The 26,500-nt window shown below is 35.6% G+C and overlaps 1 protein-coding gene across 2 annotated transcripts in view; it reads left to right on the top strand.

Moving 5' to 3' along the window:
• LOC128011837 (hormonally up-regulated neu tumor-associated kinase homolog A) overlaps positions 1 to 13,400 on the top strand; it is a 108,664-nt gene extending 95,264 nt beyond the window's left edge. The window contains exons 1-10 of one of the 2 annotated variants that reach the window (XM_052594585.1): positions 2,562 to 3,117; positions 4,497 to 4,789; positions 7,114 to 7,169; positions 7,649 to 7,787; positions 7,913 to 8,040; positions 8,754 to 8,889; positions 8,992 to 9,169; positions 9,841 to 9,924; positions 10,032 to 10,254; positions 11,250 to 13,400. In XM_052594585.1, coding sequence (XP_052450545.1) covers positions 2,902 to 3,117; positions 4,497 to 4,789; positions 7,114 to 7,169; positions 7,649 to 7,787; positions 7,913 to 8,040; positions 8,754 to 8,889; positions 8,992 to 9,169; positions 9,841 to 9,924; positions 10,032 to 10,254; positions 11,250 to 12,007 — 2,211 coding nt within the window. In that variant the 5' untranslated portion in view covers positions 2,562 to 2,901 and the 3' untranslated portion in view covers positions 12,008 to 13,400. Of the gene's footprint in view, positions 1 to 2,561; positions 3,118 to 4,496; positions 4,790 to 7,113; positions 7,170 to 7,648; positions 7,788 to 7,912; positions 8,041 to 8,753; positions 8,890 to 8,991; positions 9,170 to 9,840; positions 9,925 to 10,031; positions 10,255 to 11,249 lie in introns of those variants that run through there. The other variant, XM_052594586.1, reaches the window with a different exon arrangement.
• Positions 13,401 to 26,500: the final 13,100 nt, after the last annotated feature.

The following is a 26,500-nucleotide window of genomic DNA, read 5'->3' as shown; positions in this document are numbered from 1 at the left end:
ATATAATTAATTGTCAGTAAATTATTGTTTGTGTAATAAATATTTATACTATATATATATATATATATATATATATATATATAATGTAAATTATGTTATATATATTATGTACACATACTGTATATATTATGTAAACAAAAACTCTTTTGGATGTGATTAATTGCACTAATGCACTAATTATATATATATATATATATATATATATATATATATATATATATATATATATATATATATATATATATATATATATATATATTTTTCACTTTTCTTCACTTTTTACTTTTAAATAAATGTTGTTCCAAAACCTTTGCTTTTTTCTGATGAACACAAAAGTCTTATTTTAATCCATTTATTAGCATTTTTTAATAAGAGAGAACAGACTGCACATGTATCTGCTTCGTCTGAACCACCAGCTATGCTTTTCTGTACTTTGTTTATTTCATGTTTTTTAATGACGGCACATTTTGCAGAGCTATGTTTCTGCTGACATCCTCCTCCTCATGAAGATTAGCATGTTAGCACATGGATGCTCCAGCAGGCTTTTTAAAGGTTATTTAGTGTTAAGATATGCTTTAATGGATTGCTGGGGATTGGTTTCTTACAGAGCAGGAAATGGACAGAGGTTTTCAGCACTATTAATTTGACCGCGCAATGTGTTGCCAAAGCCTCAAGGCTGGAACACATATTTTGGGGGTGAACGCAAACCGTTCTGTTCTGAGCATCTGTGTGTTTGCACTTTCTGGCTCTTGTTGTCATGGCCTGCTTTGAACCATGGATATTAAACATTTGAGGCTCATGCACACACAGCTTTAGGGTCTCTCTTTGTTTTCTCAGAGTGGATACTAGAGTAGAAATGAATGAGAGTTTTTTATTTTACTTGCTGCAATGTATATATAAATGCGTGTGTGTGTGTGTGGTATGGTGGTCTCAGATTCCAGCCCCTTGCTGCTCAGTTCATCTCCCTCTCCGGTGGATGAATGAGTGAGCGAATAAGAAATAAAGAAACCTGACCCCAACCACACACTTATCCAACAATAGCCTCTCATTCAAGCACACAGACCCCTACTAACACACTCTGGTCCAAGGCCAAAACCAATCACATAGATGTATGTGTACTTTCCTTTCTAAAGCCACTTATGATATCAATACCAATATAGCTGTTTTTTCCTCATCGTCATAAAAGGATCTCAAGTGATGTTCGCTTTGACAAGCCCCTCATTACAGCATGTCATTATTAACCAATGAAATCTGACTGCTTCATTCAAGAGGTTTTAGAGTTGGTTTATTAGATGATGTTGCTTTTTGAGTCATTGTAATATCCCAGGATTATTACTGGGCAATATGAGACTGTGTGATTAATGGGGTGTTTATTTCCTTCATGATTTAATTTCTAGTGTGGTAGAGGATATTAGTCTTTATTGATGATATCCAAGATATATATATCTGGACCTTTGAGAGACAAGCTCCTACAAAAAGAATGTTATTCTGACAATATATGAAAATTGTTGTGCATAAAAAGATGTTGACTGATAAAGTGTGAAAGAATATATATAATTTTTTTCTGTGCTATAAAATAATTTTGACATGTATGAGGTATCTAAAAAATTTGCTTCATGTGTCATTCTGTGTATTTATTTAATAATTATTATTTTTTTTTTCACATTTATTTATTCATTAAAATATTATGGACTAACATACAAATAACACATACAAAATCTAATTAAAATGCTTTTGAAAAAAGAGTAATATAATAAGTAATGTAAGTAATATATGAAATCTTACTTTTCTCATAAAAACAAAGGAAAATAATTAATTTGATAGAAGAAAATATATGAAAAATAAAAAAAATATATATATATATTATATTATATTTAATATTTAAACCTGGCAAATTATTAAACACGATTAATCACATCCAAAAGAAAATATATTGTTTACATAATATATGTGTGTTTACTGTGTATATTTAGTGTGTACTGTATATATAAACGCACATGCACACACATCTATATATTTAAGGAAAATACATTAAGAATTAAATACATTTATTTAGAAAATATATTATATTAATATATATCCATAATAAATATACACAGTACACACACTTATATATATTATGTAAACAAAAACTATTTTGGATGGGATTAATTCCATTATATTATATTATATTATATTATATTATATTATATTATATTATATTATATTATATTATATTATATTCCCAAACTTTAAATACAAAAAGTTATATTTTAATTTTAATGCTTTAATTAAAATTTTTTAATGCTTATTAGTATGTGACGAGTAAAAGTTTAGAAGTAAATACAGGAAAAACCATGCTGGTGTGCTTATTTTTTTTTTTTAGTTTACGTTCTCTGTGTGTTTGTGTGTGTGTGTGTGTGTGTGTGTGTATGTGTGTGTGTGTGGGTGGGGGGTCATTACGGTGTAGTGTGTCCTCTCACTACGCTAGGCTCACAGCATCAACCTGAGACCAGATACAGTTAATTATCTACCAGCACACACACACACACACACACACACACACACACACAGAAAGACAAGGGTGCATGAACTAACCAGAGTGACAGAAGAACCTTCCACTGGACACAGAAGAGACAGTCTAGATGGAAAAGACAGATAAAGCGAGGTAGATCTGAGGCTAAAGACAAGTAAAAGACAGAAACCTGGTCCCAACACACAGCATGTGATTGTGGATCAGCATCTGGACTAAAGAAAAACACGAGAGGAGCGAAGACTGGATATTCTCCTTCTGGACAAGACAGACAAACACCAACAGCAAAAGAAGAACCAATGAGACCGGCCTCCCTCACACATGCCCTCTCTCTCTCCATCCTCGGTTTCATCCTGTGGATCTGCTAGCAGAAGCACATCACTGGCATCATGCCGGCTGCATTGAAGTCATCTCTGGATGGGAGCATGACAGATTCAGGGGAGCTGGATCAGGCGGCAACTCCCTGCTTTGGGAAAGTGCCCCGTGACCTGCTCCAAAACTTTCCTCACACCAAGCGTGTGGGCAGCTACCTGGTGGGCAAAATGATCAACAAGGGCTCATTCGCCAAGGTTATGCTGGGCATGCACATCAGTACAGGAGAGAAGGTAACAGTCTCTTACATGCAGACGCCTGTCAATCAAAGGCAAAGTGTCACACACTAAGGGTGTCAGTCATCGGTGCGCTGAAGGCTGTCATCCATTTTTCATGCTGTCTCGCTCTCTCAGCTTTCATAGCGACTCCGTCACCGCAGTAATAATCCATCCACACGAACACACGTACACCGTTAGAGATATTTATTATTATAAAAGGCACTTTATGTTTGGGGAAGGAAGAGTGATCATGAATTGTGCGTTGGCTGTTGATGTTTTGTTTTGATCGCGTAATAGATCTGATAGATTTTTATCATATTAAATAGTATGTATTTTGTCTCCACACTTCGCTGGTAAGCGAGTTATAACAGATGTCTTTGTTTGAAATAGTTTGTAATGATTTGTAATGGTATGATTATCATTGTTTCAGTGATTTTGCGTTTAGAGCCTGCAGAAATTGTACTTTACAGTTATTTGCTGTAAAATGTCACACATGTGCCTACTTCAGTGTTACTGGAATATGAGTGAAAAATCATGGTTCAGTTTTGTCATGGTATTATAAATTAATCATGTGGCTGTAATTGCATGATTATATAGTGTGTTTACATATAAATTACAAAATTTATTTATGTATTTATTTAAAAATGTATTAGGATTTATTTATCTGAATACATTATCCTGCCAATATCAATACAGATATTTTGCCTAAAAATTGAGAAGGTGTGTGAGTTTACTTAGTTCTCGTTTGGGGATACATTTTGGATTTAATAAATAATGTTTCTAAATCAATATAATTGTTATTAACATCAAACCTAATAATTATGTTACAAATATTATTTATATTAAAAATACCTCTGGGTTCATCATGATAGACAAACAGAGAGAGAGAGAGATAGAGAGAGAGAGAGAGAGAGGAGTCCTCCTCTTCTCACTGTGGTGACCTGAGCTTTCATGGGTCAGTAATTGCGGCCTGTGTGCGTGTGTATGTTACCAGCTCTTATACACATCACTGAGCCCTTCCTGACCACTCTGTTTTCTAGAACAGGTTGCTGTGGTGATACACAAGCACACATCACCCCCAGCTCAGTCCTAGAATTTGAGAATGTAAATTATTATCTTGGAGTTAAAGAGAGGGACTTTGAGCTTTGTGCCTTTAAACTCAGCAAGCTAATCTAAATCACTAAGTTTTGATATATAGATCTTTTGATTTTTTTTTCTTCTAGAAAGCAATGAGATTAATAAAGATTGATTAAAAAGATTAAATAAAGCCATCCACTTCACAGATTTAGTTTGATGGCTCTTCCAAACTTACTGTAATTTTACATTTTAAAAGAAACACCTGAGACAAAGTTGATACTAAAATGACAGATAATGTTTCTCTCACTGTCTGTCAGGTGGCGATCAAGGTGATAGATAAGAAAAAGGCTCGTCAGGATTCATACGTTTTAAAAAACATGAAGCGTGAACCCCGGATCCACCAGCTGATCCGCCACCCGAACATCGTCTTGCTGCTGGAGACGTTGGAGACGGAGAACTGCTACTACATGGCCATGGAGCTGTGTGGAGGAGGAGACCTTATGGATCGAATCTGTGAACGCAAGCGGCTGGAGGAGAGAGAGGTCCGCAGGTACACCCGCCAGATACTGTCTGCAGTGGAACACCTGCACCGCCACGGGATAGTTCACAGGTAATGAGGGGACATTCTTGCACAATGACACAGCTGGACCCCCAAAAATGAAGTGCTGAGATCATGTAGTTTGTAAGGGATGTAAGGATAGTGGGGTAGCACTAGGAAAAAAAGAAAGGAAAACGCTGCGAGGGTGCTAAGCTCTATAGCGGATTCTAGTTATATAGTAATGAAGTGCCGCGTGTCATAGAGGAGAGAAGTGCGTGTGACAATGGATGAAATCAAAGCACAAGTATATGTGTGTGGATTTTCTTGCCTGTAGTACGGGGATATTTTTAGGAACAAAAATCCAATAAATAAAAACGATTAAATATTACTAATATAAAATAATTTCTCTTCAGCATCTGATATTTATAATAAGAAAAAATATTAATGGTTTAACATTTTTTTATGTTATATAATTTATTTATAAATTCAAATTATTTACTTTTCTCAGAATAAAATGTAAAAAAAAAAAAATCTATTCTTGAAAGTCTATTCTTATAATTTTACGTAATATATATACCATTTTTGAATGGGCACATTACAAAAATTATTATCAATTTATACCTCGATATAATATAAATGCAATTTTTACATAAATATAATATACTACCAACACCTTATGTTTTTTAGGGTTAGGTTATAGTTAGTCTGTATTAGGAATTTAGGATAGTTTGATTAATGTATGAATATAAAATTAATTATATCATATAAAAACAATAGAAGTCTAAGGTCTGCCCATGTTAATGTGTGTGTGTGTGTGTGTAGTTCTTTGGTCTGGCAGGGAAGCCTAATTGAGGCAAGAGTGGGAATGCCATTAGATTCTCATGACATCATCAGCCAGAGCCACTATGGTTAACACATCATTCACTGACTTCCTTACTAATGGAGTCCCAGGATGAAGCTTCATAACGCTGAGGTCTGTTTCACACACAGTCCCCTCAGTACAGGCCTTTATTAATGTATGCCAAGGATCCAAGATGTTCATCAGCCTACATGCACATACACACACTTGACTACCCGCGGGGTTAGTCAACATATACAGTCCCTATGGTAACGAAGGGAACCTGTGGGTTCATGTCCATTTCAGTTCAAAAGTTCATCCACTTCGAATGGCATTAATCAACCCAAATCAAACTATTTTATCAACTGGCTCCACAAACACTCACTTTATGCCTTTGAGTCTGTCTCTACTAACCTCTCTGTACGACACACATTAATAATACCCCAAAAACCCAGTCAAACTGCTGGCCAGCGGTCCAGTTTTCCCCTAATACACGTCATGTCTGTCAGACAACTTTAATACGGGCAGATTTAAAATAGTTCTTCAACTTTTCTTTGTACTTTGGACATTTTTGGGACAGCGTGTGCATGTGTGTGTGAGTTAAGGAACATTAGGCCGTCCACTGGGCTTTGAGATGTCAGCCATGTCAGTAAAAATGGAGAGAAATGAAAATAACTTTGAGGGCTGTGATATTTTTATAGGCATTTCATACAATTTCATATTAAATGTGAGGAGCGTGCGGTCGTCAAAGTGAGTGTGAGTGTTTATTATGAAGTGGAAAGAAAGGGGGAAGGCGGGAGTAAGATAAAAGTAAAAGAGAGGGGAGAGTGTAAAAGTAAAACTTGGCAGAACGACTAAACATCCAGGACCACCAAGCTGTGATATCACCAACAATAAGTCTCGTGGCTCTGTTCTTTAATACAAATCCCCTCTTAATTCACATTTTTCATTACATTTTGGGTGCTGCTAGGGGTTCTTGGCTGGTCATGTATTTCCACACATGAAGTGAGTTGATCTGAGTTCCCGTTTCAGCTTGACCCTTATGGCTGTTTGTATATATGTACAGAATAAAAATAGGGTCCTAAAATATGAGAACACTTGAAAAAAATGCATCTATTTTGCATTCTTTTTTCCTAGTTAAGAGAGTAAAAGTTGGTCCTAAAAACATTTTGTGCTTCAATAGAGTGTTGTTATTGTTAACTAAAACTAAAACTAATAAAATTTGCTTTTGGTGAGATTGAAATGAAATAAATATGTAATATATATATATGAACATTAGATGTTTATGATCTAAACTAAAATGAAAAATCTACACTAAAATGAGAAATGTTGCTAGTACTAAAATTCCTAAAACGTAATTGTAAAAAAATTAATTAGAAAAAAAAATGACAAAAACACATAATATAACTATTAAAACTTTAACTAAAATTAAAATGAAAACTTAAAATGTACTTTTATGCAGAAATATATAACTAGGTTTAGTATCATAGTTACCCAACTATGTGGTGCTTTTTTTTTTTTACCTCCTTCATTTGTGAACTTTGTGTTTGTTAACCAGGGACTTGAAGATTGAGAACTTCCTGCTGGATGAACACAACAACATTAAGATAGTAGGTCAGTGTTCTTGCCATTTGACCCTCGCCATTAATGTACATCTTTTAAAGTGAGGAAAGTTTTTGTCAAAGCATTCCTACTGTAATACAGTAGCTTGACCTTTGACCTCTGAGAATGACCAACCATTACGGATACAGACGTAAGCACACAGGAGGCACATCTCATTTACAATAAGTCGCTTCACTTTTATCGAAAGCCACTTAGTAATTAGGAATATCATAACTCATTATATGGTCATAATCGCTGTGATGTGACTGAATGAGTCAGTTCCATGGTTCACAGTCTCCTTCATCCTTGTATTCACGGATTTCATTGTAGGCTTCTGAAATCGGTATGATTTGTATATAATCCTTAAAGCTTAGTTTAAAAAATGTCTAAGCAAGAAAAAAGCTACTTATAATTAGCCTGCATATAGTCTGCTATTTAAAGTTTCTGCATCAGTATAATGTATGCATGTATGCACGTGTGTTTGTGTGCAGACTTTGGTCTGAGTAACACTCTGAAGGCAGATTCTCTCTCTCTGGAGCTGCTGAACACTCAGTGTGGCAGTCCTGCTTACGCGGCGCCTGAACTGCTGGCCCACAGGAAATACGGCCCTAAAGTGGATGTGTGGTCTGTGTGAGTACACAAAGTATATGTGGATGTATTCCATATGTATGTAGTATACATTAACTTTTTTTTTTATTTATTAAGACGGGTTTATTTTTAATGCTGGTTGTGTGTGTTTCTGTGTGTATGTGTAGGGGTGTGAGCATGTTTGCCATGTTGACTGGCACTCTGCCATTTACAGTGGAGCCCTTCAATATTAAGCAGCTTCATCTGAAAATGGTGAATGGAGAAATCAGTGCGATACCATCAGACATCAGCAAAGGTAAAGGAAACACACACTTCCAGTTGAATTATCCATTTACTTTCTAAAGACATTCATTTTTTTATTGACTTAATAATGTTTTTTTATTTATTTATTTATTTATTTTTTAATAATGGCCAAAAACCTAACCCTCACAGAAACATTTTTGCATTTTCATGAAAACATTATTTAATGTTTATTAAGCAGTTTTCTTCATGTGAGCAATATATACAGGTATGTGCTTACACACATCCAAGTCACAGTAAAGACTATATAATATAATTGTAGATTTTTTTTATTATATATCATATATTATACTTATATTTTAAATAAATGAATAAATCGTTTTTACTGTATTTTAGATTAAATAAATGCTACCTTAAGTGAATGAGTAAATGTGATCGTCACTGTCTGCTGACACAAACACTACCCTCACCTCAGTGCACACACACACACACACACACACACACATCCAGTGCAGTGCCAAACTGGCACTCTGATCTGTCTCCCCCCAGGCTGAGAAGTTGAAACAGGGGAGCAAAGTGCTTCTTAAATCTGATCTCCCCTTCTGTAAGAGAAACCTTGTGAAGTTCAGTCTGGGTCGGGCACACACACATACACTCACTCCTCTGACAAATCAGTGTTGAGATCTTCTGTGTAAGGTTAAAACAGAGTTTTGAGACTCATTTAGCAGCGGCAAGATGTCAATGTGCTCGTTCTTTATTTCTCTCTAGCGGCTGTACAGTTTGTCTTGTCTCTCCTGGAGCCAGAACCAGCAAAAAGGCCAACAATAAAAGCAGCAATGGAGGATAAATGGTTGAATGAGGGTTATGCCAAAAGACCCCTTCATACTGTCACTCATAAAAACAGGTACCTGTAAAATGAAATGGAACAGACATAGAGATGCACAAAAAAACAAAAACAATCACATTTCCTGATATCTGTGTACGTGGGTTCATTGTAACTTTTTAGGCTGTGTCCAGAGGATCTGAATACAGCTGTGTTAAACTACATGACTGAATCTCTAGGTTACAGTCTATCTGATATCATCCACACTGTCATCATTAACAAGCCGTCAACCATTATGGCTTGCTACCATCTACTGCTGAAAAAACTCACTAGGCATCAGAAAGTAGTGAGGGCCATGAAGGTAAAATGATACATGCTTGATTTATGCATAATGTTTTTACTGTTTTCAGAACAAGTCTCTTATGCTCACCAAGGTTGCATTTATTTGAACATAAATACAGTAAAAACGGTCAAACTGTCAAATGTTATAACTATTTGAAATAACTGTTATTCTGTTTTAAAATAATTTATTTCTGTTACTTTTACTTACACCAAACCTTTGAACAGTATTGTATATTTTTGTGTATTTTTTCCCCCAACACAGGTCAATACCAGCCTATACTGGATATTAAATTTAATGTCATATTTAATCTTTAAAATACTAATAATTAATGCTACCATAATAATGTTAAATGTAATCTTGATCAAATCTCAACATACATACAATATGTGACCTACATACCTAAATTAGCTTATAGCATTTAAAATAATTAATTTTATTTAAAAGAAAATATTTTTACATTCACACAATATTATTTTGAATGTTGAATTTGAAAGCATTTATCTGTTTATCTATAATTTATCAGTTTATTAACCATAAGATGAAAAAAATCAGTATTTTAAAATTGATGCATCCTTGTGCTTGTGTTTCTCAGCATTTGAAAACTGATCAAAATGCATGCTATGATGCCTTCTAGGTTGGCTAATTGTTAGGTTTTGGATCACTGCTAACATGTTAGTGATTGTCTTCAGAGAGAAGAGAACAGTGAATGGAATCTTCTGAACAAGGGCTTGTCAAGAGGGAGAAGCAACGCAAGTGCAAAGAGTCAGCAGCAGGTGAAGCATCCAGCAATACAGCTCTATCCAAGAATTCCATTCTGTCTCTAAAATGATAGTGTAAACACAAAACACTTAACAAACTATTTCTTCACTGCTCTCCTCAGAGTGACGCAGCCAATGAGAGGAGCTCAAGGCAGGCCACTAAAACCCAGTGGAGCCAGTCACAGGACAGAGACGCCCAGAATGACACCAAAAGAACAGCAGAGACCATCAGACCAAAGCAGCCAAGTCTAGTGGACAGAGCAGAGTCCCCCTCCTCCCTGCCCGTGGATACAGCTAATGAGATTGCCATACTGGCCGAGACACAAGACGGGCTGATTCCTAAGGGTAATATTCATTTCGTATATCACTAAGAGAGTGCTGCAACGAAGGTGTGAGTTTTTAGGCCAACCAGATAATCAATCAACAAACTTTTTCTGAATTTTGAAGCCTAAATATAATTGTCAGAAGTAAAAAGCTGAAGTTAGGCTATAAACAAAATACACCATGATTGTACAACTTCAACATCACCACTAAGACAACGTTTTTCAAAACATAAAAAATTAAATAATGGGGTATTACTGATGTATTTTATAGAATTAAAAGAAAGAAAGAAGAAAATGTCTTCATGTTCTAGCTAGAGTGGGGGAAATAACCAACCAATGCATTCGTGGTGGTGATGGGGTTCCTCTGATGATGACTGAACAGAGCAAAAGAATCAATGTAAACCTCATTAAAAGTTGTTAAATGCAGCTACTCCAGCCAGGACTTCTTCTGGGCATGCATCGGGGTAAGAAAGTGCTGCTCAAAGCTGCCAAATCCAACAAAAGATGACTGGCACTCAAGATGCTCTGAATCCAGTAAACATATTTAATGTTTGCATAGTTTAATAAAGGAACAAAACTTTTTTGGGCTGTTTAAGGAGATTATTGTTTAGTATAAAATCGGATTTTAACCTACTGGCCTGCTACTCATTTAATTAATAATAACTCGTAGCCTGAATAGGTCCTGTGAAGTAAATTACATTGTGCCCTATCACTTGAACTTGGGCAATCACTTGAGGGCCAGTTATAGAGCCGGTCTTCATTAACAAAGCTTATTTATGATTTATATTTTATTTAAAGCATGTTATCATCCAGTCATAATCAATATTCACATAGTCTTATAGTAGTACATTTTTCTCTCACACAAGTCTCACACTGTCCCACATAATCACATCTGCTCTCCTGTAACATGACAATAACTAAATGGGTCACCCAATTTAGGACCCATATTTTATTAAAAATGTGGTTTACATACAATGCATACTCAGCTGACAGCATTTGTAACTGTGTGTATTTCAGTCTTAACTTTTGGTGAGAAGGAGATGCTTTGTGTCTCACCGCCTAAGTGTTCCTGCAGAGAGGGGAGTGGCACCAAACTCTGTGACTCCGCCCCTTGTGATGCCACTGTAACTATAGACACCTCTGGAGACTCCCAGACAATGAAAACATCAATCAAGCCACATGATCTGAGACCGGCTTACTCTGACAAATATCAAGCGCTGGAATATGAACATCAGCCTGATGGCAAGTTAGAAAAGTTGCAGACGTTCTACTCCGAAAAAGGGGCTTCTCCCAGAACAGGACAACAGTTTAAGGATGTTTTACTGGCCATTGAGGAGAAAACCTTCAATGCTCGCCAACTAAGTGCAATGGAAAGCACAACACAAACCTCCCCTTTACCTCGACTACGTCACACTGGAACACTGAAGGAAGTCATGCCTAGAAAAGTCACTTGGGTTGGTCTTACGCGCCACACAACGCCTGACACAGCCTTCTCGCCTTTCATAGTAAATGGGTCCAAACCGCTATTGTTTCCATCTCAGAGACAACAAGCTCTCGTCATTAAAAACCTGAGACATGCAAAGGAGAAGAGGAACACAGGAACGGGAGGGGGAGGAGGGATCGGTATCCCCGCTAATACAGCGAAGAGAAACTCTGTTCAGTTGCGAACAGCTATACAGCGCAGAGTCACAGACCTCAACTTACCAATGCTTCCGTCTGCTTTACTAAACAAATCAGACAAAAAGACTGAAATACTCCGAATGGATTTCGGATGACATTTGAGGATCTGAGGCACTCCCAAAGAGAATATGCTGGGTTCAGTACAAGACAGGTTCAGTCAACTGCATTTGTGGCATAATGCTGGTTACCACATTAACAAATCATTTTGATTCATCCTTTGTTTAAGGCAAGACACTACAGGCAAAACCATAGTGTTTTATGCACTGGGCAGTTGAGCATCCCTAACATGTCAGACTAGTGGAAAGAAAGCATTTCAAATACAGTACAAAAACAACTCTTTTTGCATCTGAGATTTTAAAGACAATATGTCTTTTTTATGTTTAGTTTACATTTTATTTATAATGCGCTTTTCTCACACCCAAATCACTACAACAAAGTAAAAAGACAAGTAAAATACAAATTATACAGTATACAATCCAAAATAATACAATATATAGAACAAAACAATACCCTAATCAGCAGCTGACACTTAATCATGGCCATGTTTAAAGGTCATTTTCAAAAAAAAAAAAAAAAAATATGAATTTCAGTACACCCAACAACTTTTCAGTTTTATTCCTGTCTATATTCTGAAGGTTTATGCAGATAAGTTTGATCATATATCATCTGCCTGGTTTATATACATTTTTGTTCCTTAAAACATTCTCAAATGTATTTTTTTTCTGGCTTTTGACAATATATTGTGATTTATGGAGTGATTAAAAAAATAGACATCCAAATCCCTCGCTATTGTGAACTTTAATATATCAACAAAACACAACAAGGATTTCGAACATGACTTTATTCAGTGTTCAGATTTCTGTTTGACAAAACAAAATTAAAAATTAGCACATATTTTAGATAATTAGATAATTTGCATATTTTAAACATTACATTTCATAATTTTCTTAAAGTACTGTGATTATAAAATAATAAACTGGTAATTTCTAAAAGTTAAAACTTTACCTCATTCACCTGTAGTCTTTTGCCCTAAATTGCCTTCCACTGTAAGTGCCTCACTCTAATTTGTTTGTGCTAACCAGAATTATGCCAGTTACTGACAAAACGCTATCTGCTTCAGGAATAAGAATGAGATTTGATATGTTATTATAATATTTAAATCTACATCTCTTGATCCCATTACCTCCCTTGTTGCACTCCATCTTTTTTTTCCTACCCTAATCCCTTGGTCCCAGGACAATTTGACTACTCTTGAGTTTTTTAATTGTCTGGCTGGGATTTGTATGATGCCCATTGTAAGTTTTAAGCTGCTATCATGTTTCTCGCTTTCTGAGTGAATGCATCTCAATGGCATCACTCAACTATGCCAGTCAGTGCCAAAGGACGAGGATCCATAAGCCAGCTTGTGAAGAATATGAAGAATAATTGAAGCATTATATTGGCTTTTTGTTTGATGCTTACATTACAATAAATTGGTATACTATTATTCAGGAATGTGGCAATGTCATTTTGGTATGTTTTTGTTTTTACTTACAAATAAATTGGCAGAATACACAATACTGGAGTGTTCGCCTAATTGTAGACATCTAATTAGGCTAAATTAAGGGTGTGTGTGTATTGTAACGTGTATGTTAAATGAGCAACTGTGTTGTGGCTGCTCCCCAATGGCCAGGAGGGTTTTGAATAATGGACATGTAAAGGAATCTTTCCCTCTTTTCAGCTGGTGAGGAGCTCATGAATTATGAACACTTTGTTTTGGTACACGATATGGTGCTGAGGGGGCTTGGCCTTTGTGTGTGCGTCTATAGATATGTGTGCTGGAGAGAGATTGATCCGAAGTGAGTGTGGCATGTCTGCACCTCAACTCAGACTTGTAACCACATAGTTCCCAAAGTGCCAAGTCAGACACTTAAGTATCCTGCGATTATATAAACCAGCTTTTTTTTCCACAGTTTGTATGAATATTATTGTATTAGGTAACAACATAACACAACCAAGTGACATCTGCGAACAAATGCGTCTTTTTAAAATAAAACAGTAAAATCAATAATTGTTAAAACTTTTATTAAGGTTAAAAATAATTTTATATATTTTTTATTTATTTTATAAATGTAATTTATTCCTGAGAATTTTCAGCCATTACTCCAGTCAGACAGCTTTCAAACTATTTCATTATTTATTTTAAACAATATGTCTATTGTTTAATAATGTAGAACCTGAAAGCTTTCTTTTTTATGAGTAATTGAAATGCATTTCTTTAAAATAAATGTCACTTGGTTGAATATTTAGCATTATAAAGCAATAACTTACATTTTTACTCTATCTTATATGTCCAAGTTTGAACATGTCCAGCAATACATCAAGCAGTGGTCTGACCTCAGATAGACCAATGACCTAATGTCTGGACATTACCAGGGTGCTACCATTACATCCAAGACAATCCCATCTGTCTCCGCTTTAATTAAACACACCATAGAGAAGAAGAACTAATATGTACCACCTCAGTGACTTAACTAGAAGGACGCTACAGGGGTATCATACTGTACCGAGCAACCCAGTGATGAAGAGGCACATCACCTCAGTTCCGTGGGAAGATCATGTCAATGTATTAAACCCTTGAGACAGCCAGGAACCGAACATAGACCCGAACATAGTCTCTTATTATTATTCCATGGAGAGAGTTGTATTTGGAGTCAAATAATTTGGCATATGATTTATCCAAAGCAACTTCCATAACATTTAAAGTATACATTATTATTATTATTAGTTATAGTTTTGTGCTATTTCTGGGAATTGAACCATGTTCTTGGCATGTTCTACTGTTTGAGCTTTAGGAATGTTAATAACAATTTATCCAGTGTGACACCTGTGAAGCCCAACCTTGCCTTAAACAAGCCCAGACTTGCCTAACACAAAACATAAACCATTAGCCAAGCTCAGACATTATAGATTGGACTTGGGCTACTTTTCCAAGAGTGTGGTTTACTACTAACGTTTTCTATAATACTTATATATATATATAATTATAGCCTATTCCTATGACCTTTCAGACCTGCATATCAACATTTTAAACAATTCTGATAGACAAAATTTATAATATAGAATTAAATGCCTCAATGAATGTCTAATTTGATAAGTAACTATGTCAAACCATCATATCTTATTTAGGATTAACCGCGCGATCAAATAGCGCGAGACTTTTAAAGGCCCACATGGTGCTTTGCTGAACTGAAGGGTCGGGGAGTTTAAGCCGTACCTGGAGTTTATCGTCACTGATGTACCTTTCAAACCGGTTAATCCCGGTTTGAATAAAAGATGAGTGCCGAGGTTTCTGGGTGAAGCAGAAGTGCCACCACACGGTGACAGTAACCCACGTAAAACTTAGCAAAACTACATGCATTAGCGCAAGAGGCGGGAAACACGTCTTCAAGTTCAAAGATTTCTGTGTAACTTGAGGTGCGTCAGAGACTGGACTATCAGCACCTCGCCCTGACTCGCGTTTCCCAGGAAATAACGGCCATACACCGGCCTTCTCCGGTTTCTAATGACGTGTATGCATTATTGAGCGCGCTCTCCCGGTCCCGCTCGTATGGCAAGCCAAAAGGGTCAGAATTACGCCTAGATTAAACGCGTTTGCATACAAAACGCCGTTTTTTACGGCGTTTTAAAACGGTATTAGCGCCGTCAAATACGCCGTCCTTATAGCAGACGCCGTAAAAAACGCGCGTAAACCGTAAAAAACGCCGCAAAAAACGGCGTTTTAGTGTTTGTAAAAAGCGCCGCTTTTAACGCCGTCGGCTTGCCACAGGACGCCGTAAAAAACGCCGTTCTGAATGCACAAAAGCGCGCGTTATTTACGGCGTTTTCCTTGTAGTATAATGAGCCACGCCCGCTGATTTCCACAGCCAGTAATAATGAACTGTTCTCACCCAATCAAAGACGAACAGAACCAGACCAGACTAATTTACCACAGATCGTTTAAGCGGAAGAAGTGCCTGTGAACTGATAGGAATATTAAGTAACTTTTTATATATTTTAATCGCTACAAACATTGAACATAGGCCGATTACACATCTTTATCCTACTTGAATGTAACTGTTAATTATTTAACAATTACAAACCCTAGTTTATATATCATTTACTACCCAAATACCTTTTATGTATATACATAAAGTGCTGGTTCGAAATATTCAATTAGCTTTGAGTCATTTAATTTCCAATACAAGAAATCATACATGATAACGGAAGTCGACCAGAGAGTGTGTAAAAGCTGTGCAGCTACAGAAGTTGGAGGCAATGGTCCTAGTCTTGTTGACCACTATACACCGCTACAACCGCTGGTTCGAGCCCCGCTCCAAACTGATTCTGGTATACAGGGGAGTTTATTTGCTGTTTAACAAACAAATATACGTTGAGGCATTGCTTCCACACATATCATTTTTTTCCGCTCTCATGATAATAATGAGTTGTTTAGTTAAAACGGCATATTTTCTCGTAATAACGAGATGTTACGTCCTTAAAACGACACATTTCTTTCTCAACAACATTTCATAAAAAACAGTATGATTTTCCTGTTATAGATTACATAATGTGAGCAAGCGAAGCGATTGTCCGAGCTGCTGTCGCCGTGGTCCTGACATAAAAGAGCATCTGCACGCTACTGAAATTCGAAGAATACACTGTTTTAAATGTATAGTAATATTTTTACTGTAACGTCATGCTTATTTGGATTAATCTCCAATCTTACTACAATATTCTATCCAATAACTGCATTCAGACCAAGAGGATATGACATGATCAAATCAAACCAGTTACAAAAAGAAAAAAAGAGGAGTGACAGTTTGATTCTATTATTATTACATCACTATTATTAATATTTCGTTCTGTCTGAAAAACGGAAAAAACGAAAATGAAGCTATATTTTTCGTATTTTTTTGTTTGTGGATAAAAATGATCTTATGCATTTGTGCGTGAGCGGCCCTGAAACGCCACTTTTCAACTCAGCCTGTCTTCACTGTCTGTCCTAAAGCAGAATAAGAGTTCATCTGATACAGCTCTGCAATTTAGTCACATCGTTTCTTCATATTGTTTGGCTGTTGCGACTATATTTCTTGCAAATATAGATCTCATATAAAGAGCAACACTGCACTTCTAGGGTCGGTGGCGTCTGGGCTTCTTATCTGCATTGTCCTCGCCTCACACCCACGCTCAGCGCAGCCTATTCCTTAAAGCCTGGAATATACCCCATGCCCAAAGATTCGATGCGACGCACGGCTCGATTCAGGTAAAGATAGCAATGTATAGTCAATAATATATAATAATCGGACTAAAAATGGGCCTAACGCCGCCCACGCATGTGAAAGAAATATTAAAGAATAGTTTATTTGGTTATTTGTTTTTACCCACGAAAAAAACATCTAGCTTAATTTAATTTTTCCGTTTCTTAAACAAAACAAAATAACAACAACAATAATAATAGTCTAATAATTATAAAATCAAACCGTTTGTCACTCAAATAAATAAAATATAAAAAAAAAAAAAACATTTTTTTTAACAGCAGAGAGAAGTGCATGTGGGTGACATAAAACAATTGCATGTGCATGTCAGTGCTGCTATATTGTTAGCTAAAACTTTTTAAAGGCTCAAATGAAATAAAATAAAAATTTAAATAAAAATAAAACAAATCTATTAGATTAAAAACTTAAACTGAAAATAAAGATGCTGCCTCCACAACAAAATAAATTAAATAACTAAATTAAGTAAGTTCTAAAGAACAACAAAAAATTAATAAATATTCTGTCAAATACAGAGTTTTAAACAGTATCTGCGCCGCAAAATACGTCGTTGTGATAACAAACGCCGTAAAAAACGTGCGAAAATACGCCAGTGACGCCGTATTTGACGGCGTTTTAGTGTGTATGAAAACGCCGTTTTTTACGCCGTTCATGTTGCCATATGACGGCGTAAAAAACGTCGTTTTGGTTGCACAGAGAACGCGTTACGGCGTTTTGCTAATAGTATAATGAGCCACGCCCACTGATTCCTACAGCCAGTACGTATGAACGGTTTTCCAATCGGCCAATTGTAATGCTGCTCATTAAAACTGCTCAGTCGGTGCCACATTATTTTATATTTGCCCGTTACATTTTTATTTTGAGCAAATCTGAGTCGTGATACTCTGTTCGTGTTTTCTGGATAATCGCAAATGTCAGTACAATTTAAATGAATTAAAGATTGTTTAAAGCAGTGGTTCTCAAAGTGTGGTGCGAGTAGCACTAGTGGTACTCAGACTCCCTCTAGTGCTACGAAGAGGAATCACTAAATGAAACATTAATGAACGTTAATAAATTTTAATTTGATCTTTATTTGAGTAAAGTTGTTTTTTTTGGTTGTGTTGTTGTTGTTTTACATCTAAGTACAGTACAGTTTTTATTTCACTTTTGGTACAACACATTTTAATTCAATCATTTTTTTTCATTTACCGGTATGTAAGCACAGTACAGTGTTAATGCTCAAACTGTGTATTTACAATGTTGAAGTGGCTGACAACAATAAATAAAACTGCCTCGTGTAAAACTGTGCAGAGCTGTAGCTGAATAGTTAGGCCTACGCTGCTGAAATGTAATGTTGCTCATTATGGTGCTGCTTGGAGAGCCAAATATTTTCTGAAGTGGTTGGTATAAAAAGTTTGAGAACCACTGGTTTAAAGAAATGGTATAAAATGAATTCATGCTTTTTAAGAACTTCTCAGTAAAACATTTATTCTTTCCCCTTGTAGAGTCATCAAGGATCCAACTTATTATGCAATAAATTATGCAAAAAATATTTGGCAGAAGAGCTGGGCCAACAGATGAAACTGGTTCACTTTCATTAAATGGACAAAACATAGACCTAACCTTTTCAAGTTTGTTTAGAGTATGTCCCGTTATACATTATTACTTTCATGTTTTTATTTCTTGACTCCAAAAAAAAAAAAAAAAAAAACTGTCCCCAAAACATACAAAATTTTTTTTTGGGAAAGTTGGTCATGTTTTTACATTTTTATAGACCCAAATAAGTGCTGCTTGTGGCAATGACTTTAATAGTCATTATTTTAATATGTAAATATGTTAAGATGTTGTAGTAGTCATTTTAATTTTAGGTCATGTGAATCAATGTCTGTGTTTAGGTCTTCTGGAATGTTGGTGAAATAAAAGTGCCAAGTTTCCACACCAAATTTGTTTTCTAATTTATTATTTAACAGTCAAATACATTCAGATCTTGCCCCACAATTTTTAACAGAGCTGAAAGGAAACAAAAAAAAAAAAGAAAAAAAAAAGGTGACGCTTATACCTTCCCAAATCCGAGAGATCCTTTTATTGCAAGGAGCATTAATTCCCTGAATTCCTCTTCTTCTGACACACCTCTTGGCAGGTAGAGAGTCAGGGCACAGGTTGAAGCATATGGAATCCTTCAGGTAGGCTCCTCTTGGTCATAACATTCCACTTGGCACTTTTGCTAAAAAGCAAATTATTAACCACCACCTCCCACAACTGGCCACAGGAGTTCAGCCCAGAAGTGAACTGCTGGATCTTACTAGCCAGATTCAGATTTTAGTTTTGCTTTAAATAAGTTATAGGCTTAGCATTTAAAATAAATGTTGTTCGTAAATAATTGCAATATAATTTATTTTATGACATACAGTTAATTAAAACACGAGGAAGAGGGTTTTTCCTAATAGCAGGACCTTTGCAAATGTTTATTGAACTGAATCAATATAACAAGTACGGTATTTTGAGTGAGTTTACTATTAATAGTAACTAAAATTGTAACTATTTTCTCATTTTGCTCTATTTTGACAAAAAGAGTCCAAACAAAGCCACAGCAGAACAATGTCCTCTTCAAGCAACAGCAGCCTTTGGTATTAAATGATTCACTTTATTCCTCATTGAATGAATCAGCCATTTGAATTAATTATTTAATGTCTTACTCTAACCTCTCTTCTTTGAAAATTTACATTTCAGGATGCAAAATGTTCAGCAATATAATAAAAGAGATAATTAAGAATAGAATAAGAACATTCAACTTAGTGCTAAAGACAGCACACAAATCCAAGGTTCAGAAACAGGGGTGTCTTAACTCAGTCCTAGAAGATCACTGTCCTGCAGAGTTTAGCTCAACTTGCAATACACCGGACTAGAAGTTTCCAGTATGCTGTTGAGGGCTTGATTAGCTGAATCAGGTGTGTTTAATTGCGGTTGGAGAAATATGGTTGCAGGACAGCGCCCATGTTTTATATAATCTGAAACAAAGCAATCCTTACCTCACTAAAGTTGATTGTAGTACACCAGAATCTTCTGTCAGCTGTCAGATTTCCACAGCCAGTAATAATGAACTGTTCTCACCCAATCAATGATGACCTGACTCAGACCAGACTAGTTTACATCCGAGTTCGATTGTTATTTTAATCACTCGATTGGTTGGTTGGTTGATAATGATATGAAGATGGCCAGGAGAATCTTTATTTTGCGTTGTCAGCAGAAGCTGAACAATTGCACTCGACAGCTGACAGAAGATTCTGGTGTACTACAATTTATACAGGTCTATAAAAACCTGTATAGAAGGGTTTAGAATAAATGATGTGAGAATTTTTCATTTTTGGGTGAACCATCCCTTTAATCATTCAGGATTATTGAATATGACAAAATTAGTGCAGGGGTGTCTAAACTCTGTCCTGGATAGCCACTGTTCTGCAGAGTTTACCTCCAACTTACCACAACACAACTGCCTGGAAATTTCCTGTAGGTCTAAAAACCTTGATTAGTTGGATCAGGTGTGTTTAATTGGGGTTGGAGCTAAACTCTCAGGACAGTGTCCCTCCAGGAGCAGGATTGGACAGCCCTGGCTTAGTGACTTTAAAATGTTAATTAAGTTTTAGAACACTTAGCCTACACCTTCCCAAAGCCAAGAGATCCTTTTAGGGCAAGGATTTTAATTTAGTTAGGCAGTTTAAATTAGTTTAAATTTGTGTATATTACATAGCTACTATTCTGGATTGACTTCAGTCTTTGTTAAAATGTATCTATCCTTAAAGTTCTGTGTAAGTCAAAAAATGTTCTTTAGCGACTATTTGAAGTTAGACTCTTCTCATTTTAAATTTCTTCTTAATTAAGGCTACTACTACCTTGAAAAATTTTATAATCACAAATGTAAATTTTCAAAGAAGAGAGGTTAGAGTAAGACATTAAATAATTAATTCAAATGGCTGATTCATTCAATGAGGAATAAAGTGAATCATTTAATACCAAAGGCTGCTGTTGCTTGAAGAGGACATTGTTCTGCTGTGGCTTTGTTTGGACTCTTTTTGTCAAAATAGAGCAAAATGAGAAAATAGTTACAATTTTAGTTACTATTAATAGTAAACTCACTCAAAATACCGTACTTGTTATATTGATTCAGTTCAATAAACATTTGCAAAGGTCCTGCTATTAGGAAAAACCCTCTTCCTCGTGTTTTAATTAACTGTATGTCATAAAATAAATTATATTGCAATTATTTACGAACAACATTTATTTTAAATGCTAAGCCTATAACTTATTTAAAGCAAAACTAAAATCTGAATCTGGCTAGTAAGATCCAGCAGTTCACTTCTGGGCTGAACTCCTGTGGCCAGTTGTGGGAGGTGGTGGTTAATAATTTGCTTTTTAGCAAAAGTGCCAAGTGGAATGTTATGACCAAGAGGAGCCTACCTGAAGGATTCCATATGCTTCAACCTGTGCCCTGACTCTCTACCTGCCAAGAGGTGTGTCAGAAGAAGAGGAATTCAGGGAATTAATGCTCCTTGCAATAAAAGGATCTCTCGGATTTGGGAAGGTATAAGCGTCACCTTTTTTTTTTCTTTTTTTTTTTTGTTTCCTTTCAGCTCTGTTAAAAATTGTGGGGCAAGATCTGAATGTATTTGACTGTTAAATAATAAATTAGAAAACAAATTTGGTGTGGAAACTTGGCACTTTTATTTCACCAACATTCCAGAAGACCTAAACACAGACATTGATTCACATGACCTAAAATTAAAATGACTACTACAACATCTTAACATATTTACATATTAAAATAATGACTATTAAAGTCATTGCCACAAGCAGCACTTATTTGGGTCTATAAAAATGTAAAAACATGACCAACTTTCCCAAAAAAAAATTTTGTATGTTTTGGGGACAGTTTTTTTTTTTTTTTTTTTGGAGTCAAGAAATAAAAACATGAAAGTAATAATGTATAACGGGACATACTCTAAACAAACTTGAAAAGGTTAGGTCTATGTTTTGTCCATTTAATGAAAGTGAACCAGTTTCATCTGTTGGCCCAGCTCTTCTGCCAAATATTTTTTGCATAATTTATTGCATAATAAGTTGGATCCTTGATGACTCTACAAGGGGAAAGAATAAATGTTTTACTGAGAAGTTCTTAAAAAGCATGAATTCATTTTATACCATTTCTTTAAACCAGTGGTTCTCAAACTTTTTATACCAACCACTTCAGAAAATATTTGGCTCTCCAAGCAGCACCATAATGAGCAACATTACATTTCAGCAGCGTAGGCCTAACTATTCAGCTACAGCTCTGCACAGTTTTACACGAGGCAGTTTTATTTATTGTTGTCAGCCACTTCAACATTGTAAATACACAGTTTGAGCATTAACACTGTACTGTGCTTACATACCGGTAAATGAAAAAAAATGATTGAATTAAAATGTGTTGTACCAAAAGTGAAATAAAAACTGTACTGTACTTAGATGTAAAACAACAACAACACAACCAAAAAAAACAACTTTACTCAAATAAAGATCAAATTAAAATTTATTAACGTTCATTAATGTTTCATTTAGTGATTCCTCTTCGTAGCACTAGAGGGAGTCTGAGTACCACTAGTGCTACTCGCACCACACTTTGAGAACCACTGCTTTAAACAATCTTTAATTCATTTAAATTGTACTGACATTTGCGATTATCCAGAAAACACGAACAGAGTATCACGACTCAGATTTGCTCAAAATAAAAATGTAACGGGCAAATATAAAATAATGTGGCACCGACTGAGCAGTTTTAATGAGCAGCATTACAATTGGCCGATTGGAAAACCGTTCATACGTACTGGCTGTAGGAATCAGTGGGCGTGGCTCATTATACTATTAGCAAAACGCCGTAACGCGTTCTCTGTGCAACCAAAACGACGTTTTTTACGCCGTCATATGGCAACATGAACGGCGTAAAAAACGGCGTTTTCATACACACTAAAACGCCGTCAAATACGGCGTCACTGGCGTATTTTCGCACGTTTTTTACGGCGTTTGTTATCACAACGACGTATTTTGCGGCGCAGATACTGTTTAAAACTCTGTATTTGACAGAATATTTATTAATTTTTTGTTGTTCTTTAGAACTTACTTAATTTAGTTATTTAATTTATTTTGTTGTGGAGGCAGCATCTTTATTTTCAGTTTAAGTTTTTAATCTAATAGATTTGTTTTATTTTTATTTAAATTTTTATTTTATTTCATTTGAGCCTTTAAAAAGTTTTAGCTAACAATATAGCAGCACTGACATGCACATGCAATTGTTTTATGTCACCCACATGCACTTCTCTCTGCTGTTAAAAAAAATGTTTTTTTTTTTTTTATATTTTATTTATTTGAGTGACAAACGGTTTGATTTTATAATTATTAGACTATTATTATTGTTGTTGTTATTTTGTTTTGTTTAAGAAACGGAAAAATTAAATTAAGCTAGATGTTTTTTTCGTGGGTAAAAACAAATAACCAAATAAACTATTCTTTAATATTTCTTTCACATGCGTGGGCGGCGTTAGGCCCATTTTTAGTCCGATTATTATATATTATTGACTATACATTGCTATCTTTACCTGAATCGAGCCGTGCGTCGCATCGAATCTTTGGGCATGGGGTATATTCCAGGCTTTAAGGAATAGGCTGCGCTGAGCGTGGGTGTGAGGCGAGGACAATGCAGATAAGAAGCCCAGACGCCACCGACCCTAGAAGTGCAGTGTTGCTCTTTATATGAGATCTATATTTGCAAGAAATATAGTCGCAACAGCCAAACAATATGAAGAAACGATGTGACTAAATTGCAGAGCTGTATCAGATGAACTCTTATTCTGCTTTAGGACAGACAGTGAAGACAGGCTGAGTTGAAAAGTGGCGTTTCAGGGCCGCTCACGCACAAATGCATAAGATCATTTTTATCCACAAACAAAAAAATACGAAAAATATAGCTTCATTTTCGTTTTTCCGTTTTTCAGACAGAACGAAATATTAATAATAGTGATGTAATAATAATAGAATCAAACTGTCACTCCTCTTTTTTTCTTTTTGTAACTGGTTTGATTTGATCATGTCATATCCTCTTGGTCTGAATGCAGTTATTGGATAGAATATTGTAGTAAGATTGGAGATTAATCCAAATAAGCATGACGTTACAGTAAAAATATTACTATACATTTAAAACAGTGTATTCTTCGAATTTCAGTAGCGTGCAGATGCTCTTTTATGTCAGGACCACGGCGACAGCAGCTCGGACAATCGCTTCGCTTGCTCACATTATGTAATCTATAACAGGAAAATCATACTGTTTTTTATGAAATGTTGTTGAGAAAGAAATGTGTCGTTTTAAGGACGTAACATCTCGTTATTACGAGAAAATATGCCGTTTTAACTAAACAACTCATTATTATCATGAGAGCGGAAAAAAATGATATGTGTGGAAGCAATGCCTCAACGTATATTTGTTTGTTAAACAGCAAATAAACTCCCCTGTATACCAGAATCAGTTTGGAGCGGGGCTCGAACCAGCGGTTGTAGCGGTGTATAGTGGTCAACAAGACTAGGACCATTGCCTCCAACTTCTGTAGCTGCACAGCTTTTACACACTCTCTGGTCGACTTCCGTTATCATGTATGATTTCTTGTATTGGAAATTAAATGACTCAAAGCTAATTGAATATTTCGAACCAGCACTTTATGTATATACATAAAAGGTATTTGGGTAGTAAATGATATATAAACTAGGGTTTGTAATTGTTAAATAATTAACAGTTACATTCAAGTAGGATAAAGATGTGTAATCGGCCTATGTTCAATGTTTGTAGCGATTAAAATATATAAAAAGTTACTTAATATTCCTATCAGTTCACAGGCACTTCTTCCGCTTAAACGATCTGTGGTAAATTAGTCTGGTCTGGTTCTGTTCGTCTTTGATTGGGTGAGAACAGTTCATTATTACTGGCTGTGGAAATCAGCGGGCGTGGCTCATTATACTACAAGGAAAACGTTACAAACACTAAAACGCCGTTTTTTGCGGCGTTTTTTACGGTTTACGCGCGTTTTTTACGGCGTCTGCTATAAGGACGGCGTATTTGACGGCGCTAATACCGTTTTAAACGCCGTAAAAAACGGCGTTTTGTATGCAAACGCGTTTAATCTAGGCGTAATTCTGACCCTTTTGGCTTGCCATACCGCTCGAGGCACCAGGTCAGCCACGCACAAAACGGACTGCGCTCCAAGAACATTACACTGACGCTGTCGTTCTTTAATTCATGCAACCTCCGATTAACTGTCAGTTTAGGAACAGGACTATCCCGAATGTAACAACACTGCATGTACACGTTGAATGTCACAGCTCACTATAGTCAAACTCCTGTACAAGATCAATGCTGACTGTATGTAACACATGTAGATCTATCTATCTATCTGTGCATGTATTTATATTATAGACACAAGTTAACAAATTATTTACGTGGTGTAAAAACATCACAGAATCATTCAAATAAACGTAAATTTACATTTATGCATCTAGCTTCTACCAATTGCATACATGTAAATATCTCAGGATCATGAAACTTACTTCACAGAACGATATCAAAGAGCAATAATAAATACAAATTTTGTGCTGGGGCCAGTCGTGGCCTAATGGTTAGAGTAGGTTCAAGTCTCAGTACTGGCAGGGATTGTTGGTGGAGGAAGTGAATGAAGCATGGAACACCATACTTAGCCACAAGTCATGTGCTTTTCTTTTCATTTTAAATGTCATAAATGTCAGTGTCTCTCAGAGCAAAGAGTTAACAGTAAATAAAGCAAACTTCATCTCTCCATGTGCTAAGTTTAACATGCATTTGGAAGCACAATATACACATAATTTCCAACACTTTTTAGATAAAGGTTTACAGCATTTCAGCAGTATTCTGCTAAAATAAAAAGTTTGAATTTTAAACATTAAAAGCTCAAGAGTTTGAAGGTTTGAAGGAAGAATTTAAGACATGAATGTGTAAAATGAAACACTGTAGTTGTATTTTTATTTACAACATTGTAATTTAAACTAATTATGAAATATTGAAAATATTAAGTTTGGTTCCTAATAACACAAGTGTGAATAATGTGGACTGAGAAACTTTCACAACTAAATTAAGGTTCGAGTCCACTTTAAACTCCATCTATGAAAGCTAATCATAATGCAGTTCACATGGCGATATAACAAAACGTTTTGCAAATGATGTAAATTCAATGTAAAAATAATAATAATAATTTTGTAAATAATGTT

This window comes from Carassius gibelio, chromosome B23 (assembly GCF_023724105.1).
Source record: "Carassius gibelio isolate Cgi1373 ecotype wild population from Czech Republic chromosome B23, carGib1.2-hapl.c, whole genome shotgun sequence".
NCBI classification, from domain to species: Eukaryota; Metazoa; Chordata; class Actinopteri; order Cypriniformes; family Cyprinidae; genus Carassius; species Carassius gibelio.
Note: the sequence above shows the minus strand (reverse complement) of the source record. Positions and strands in the feature narration are given on the sequence as shown.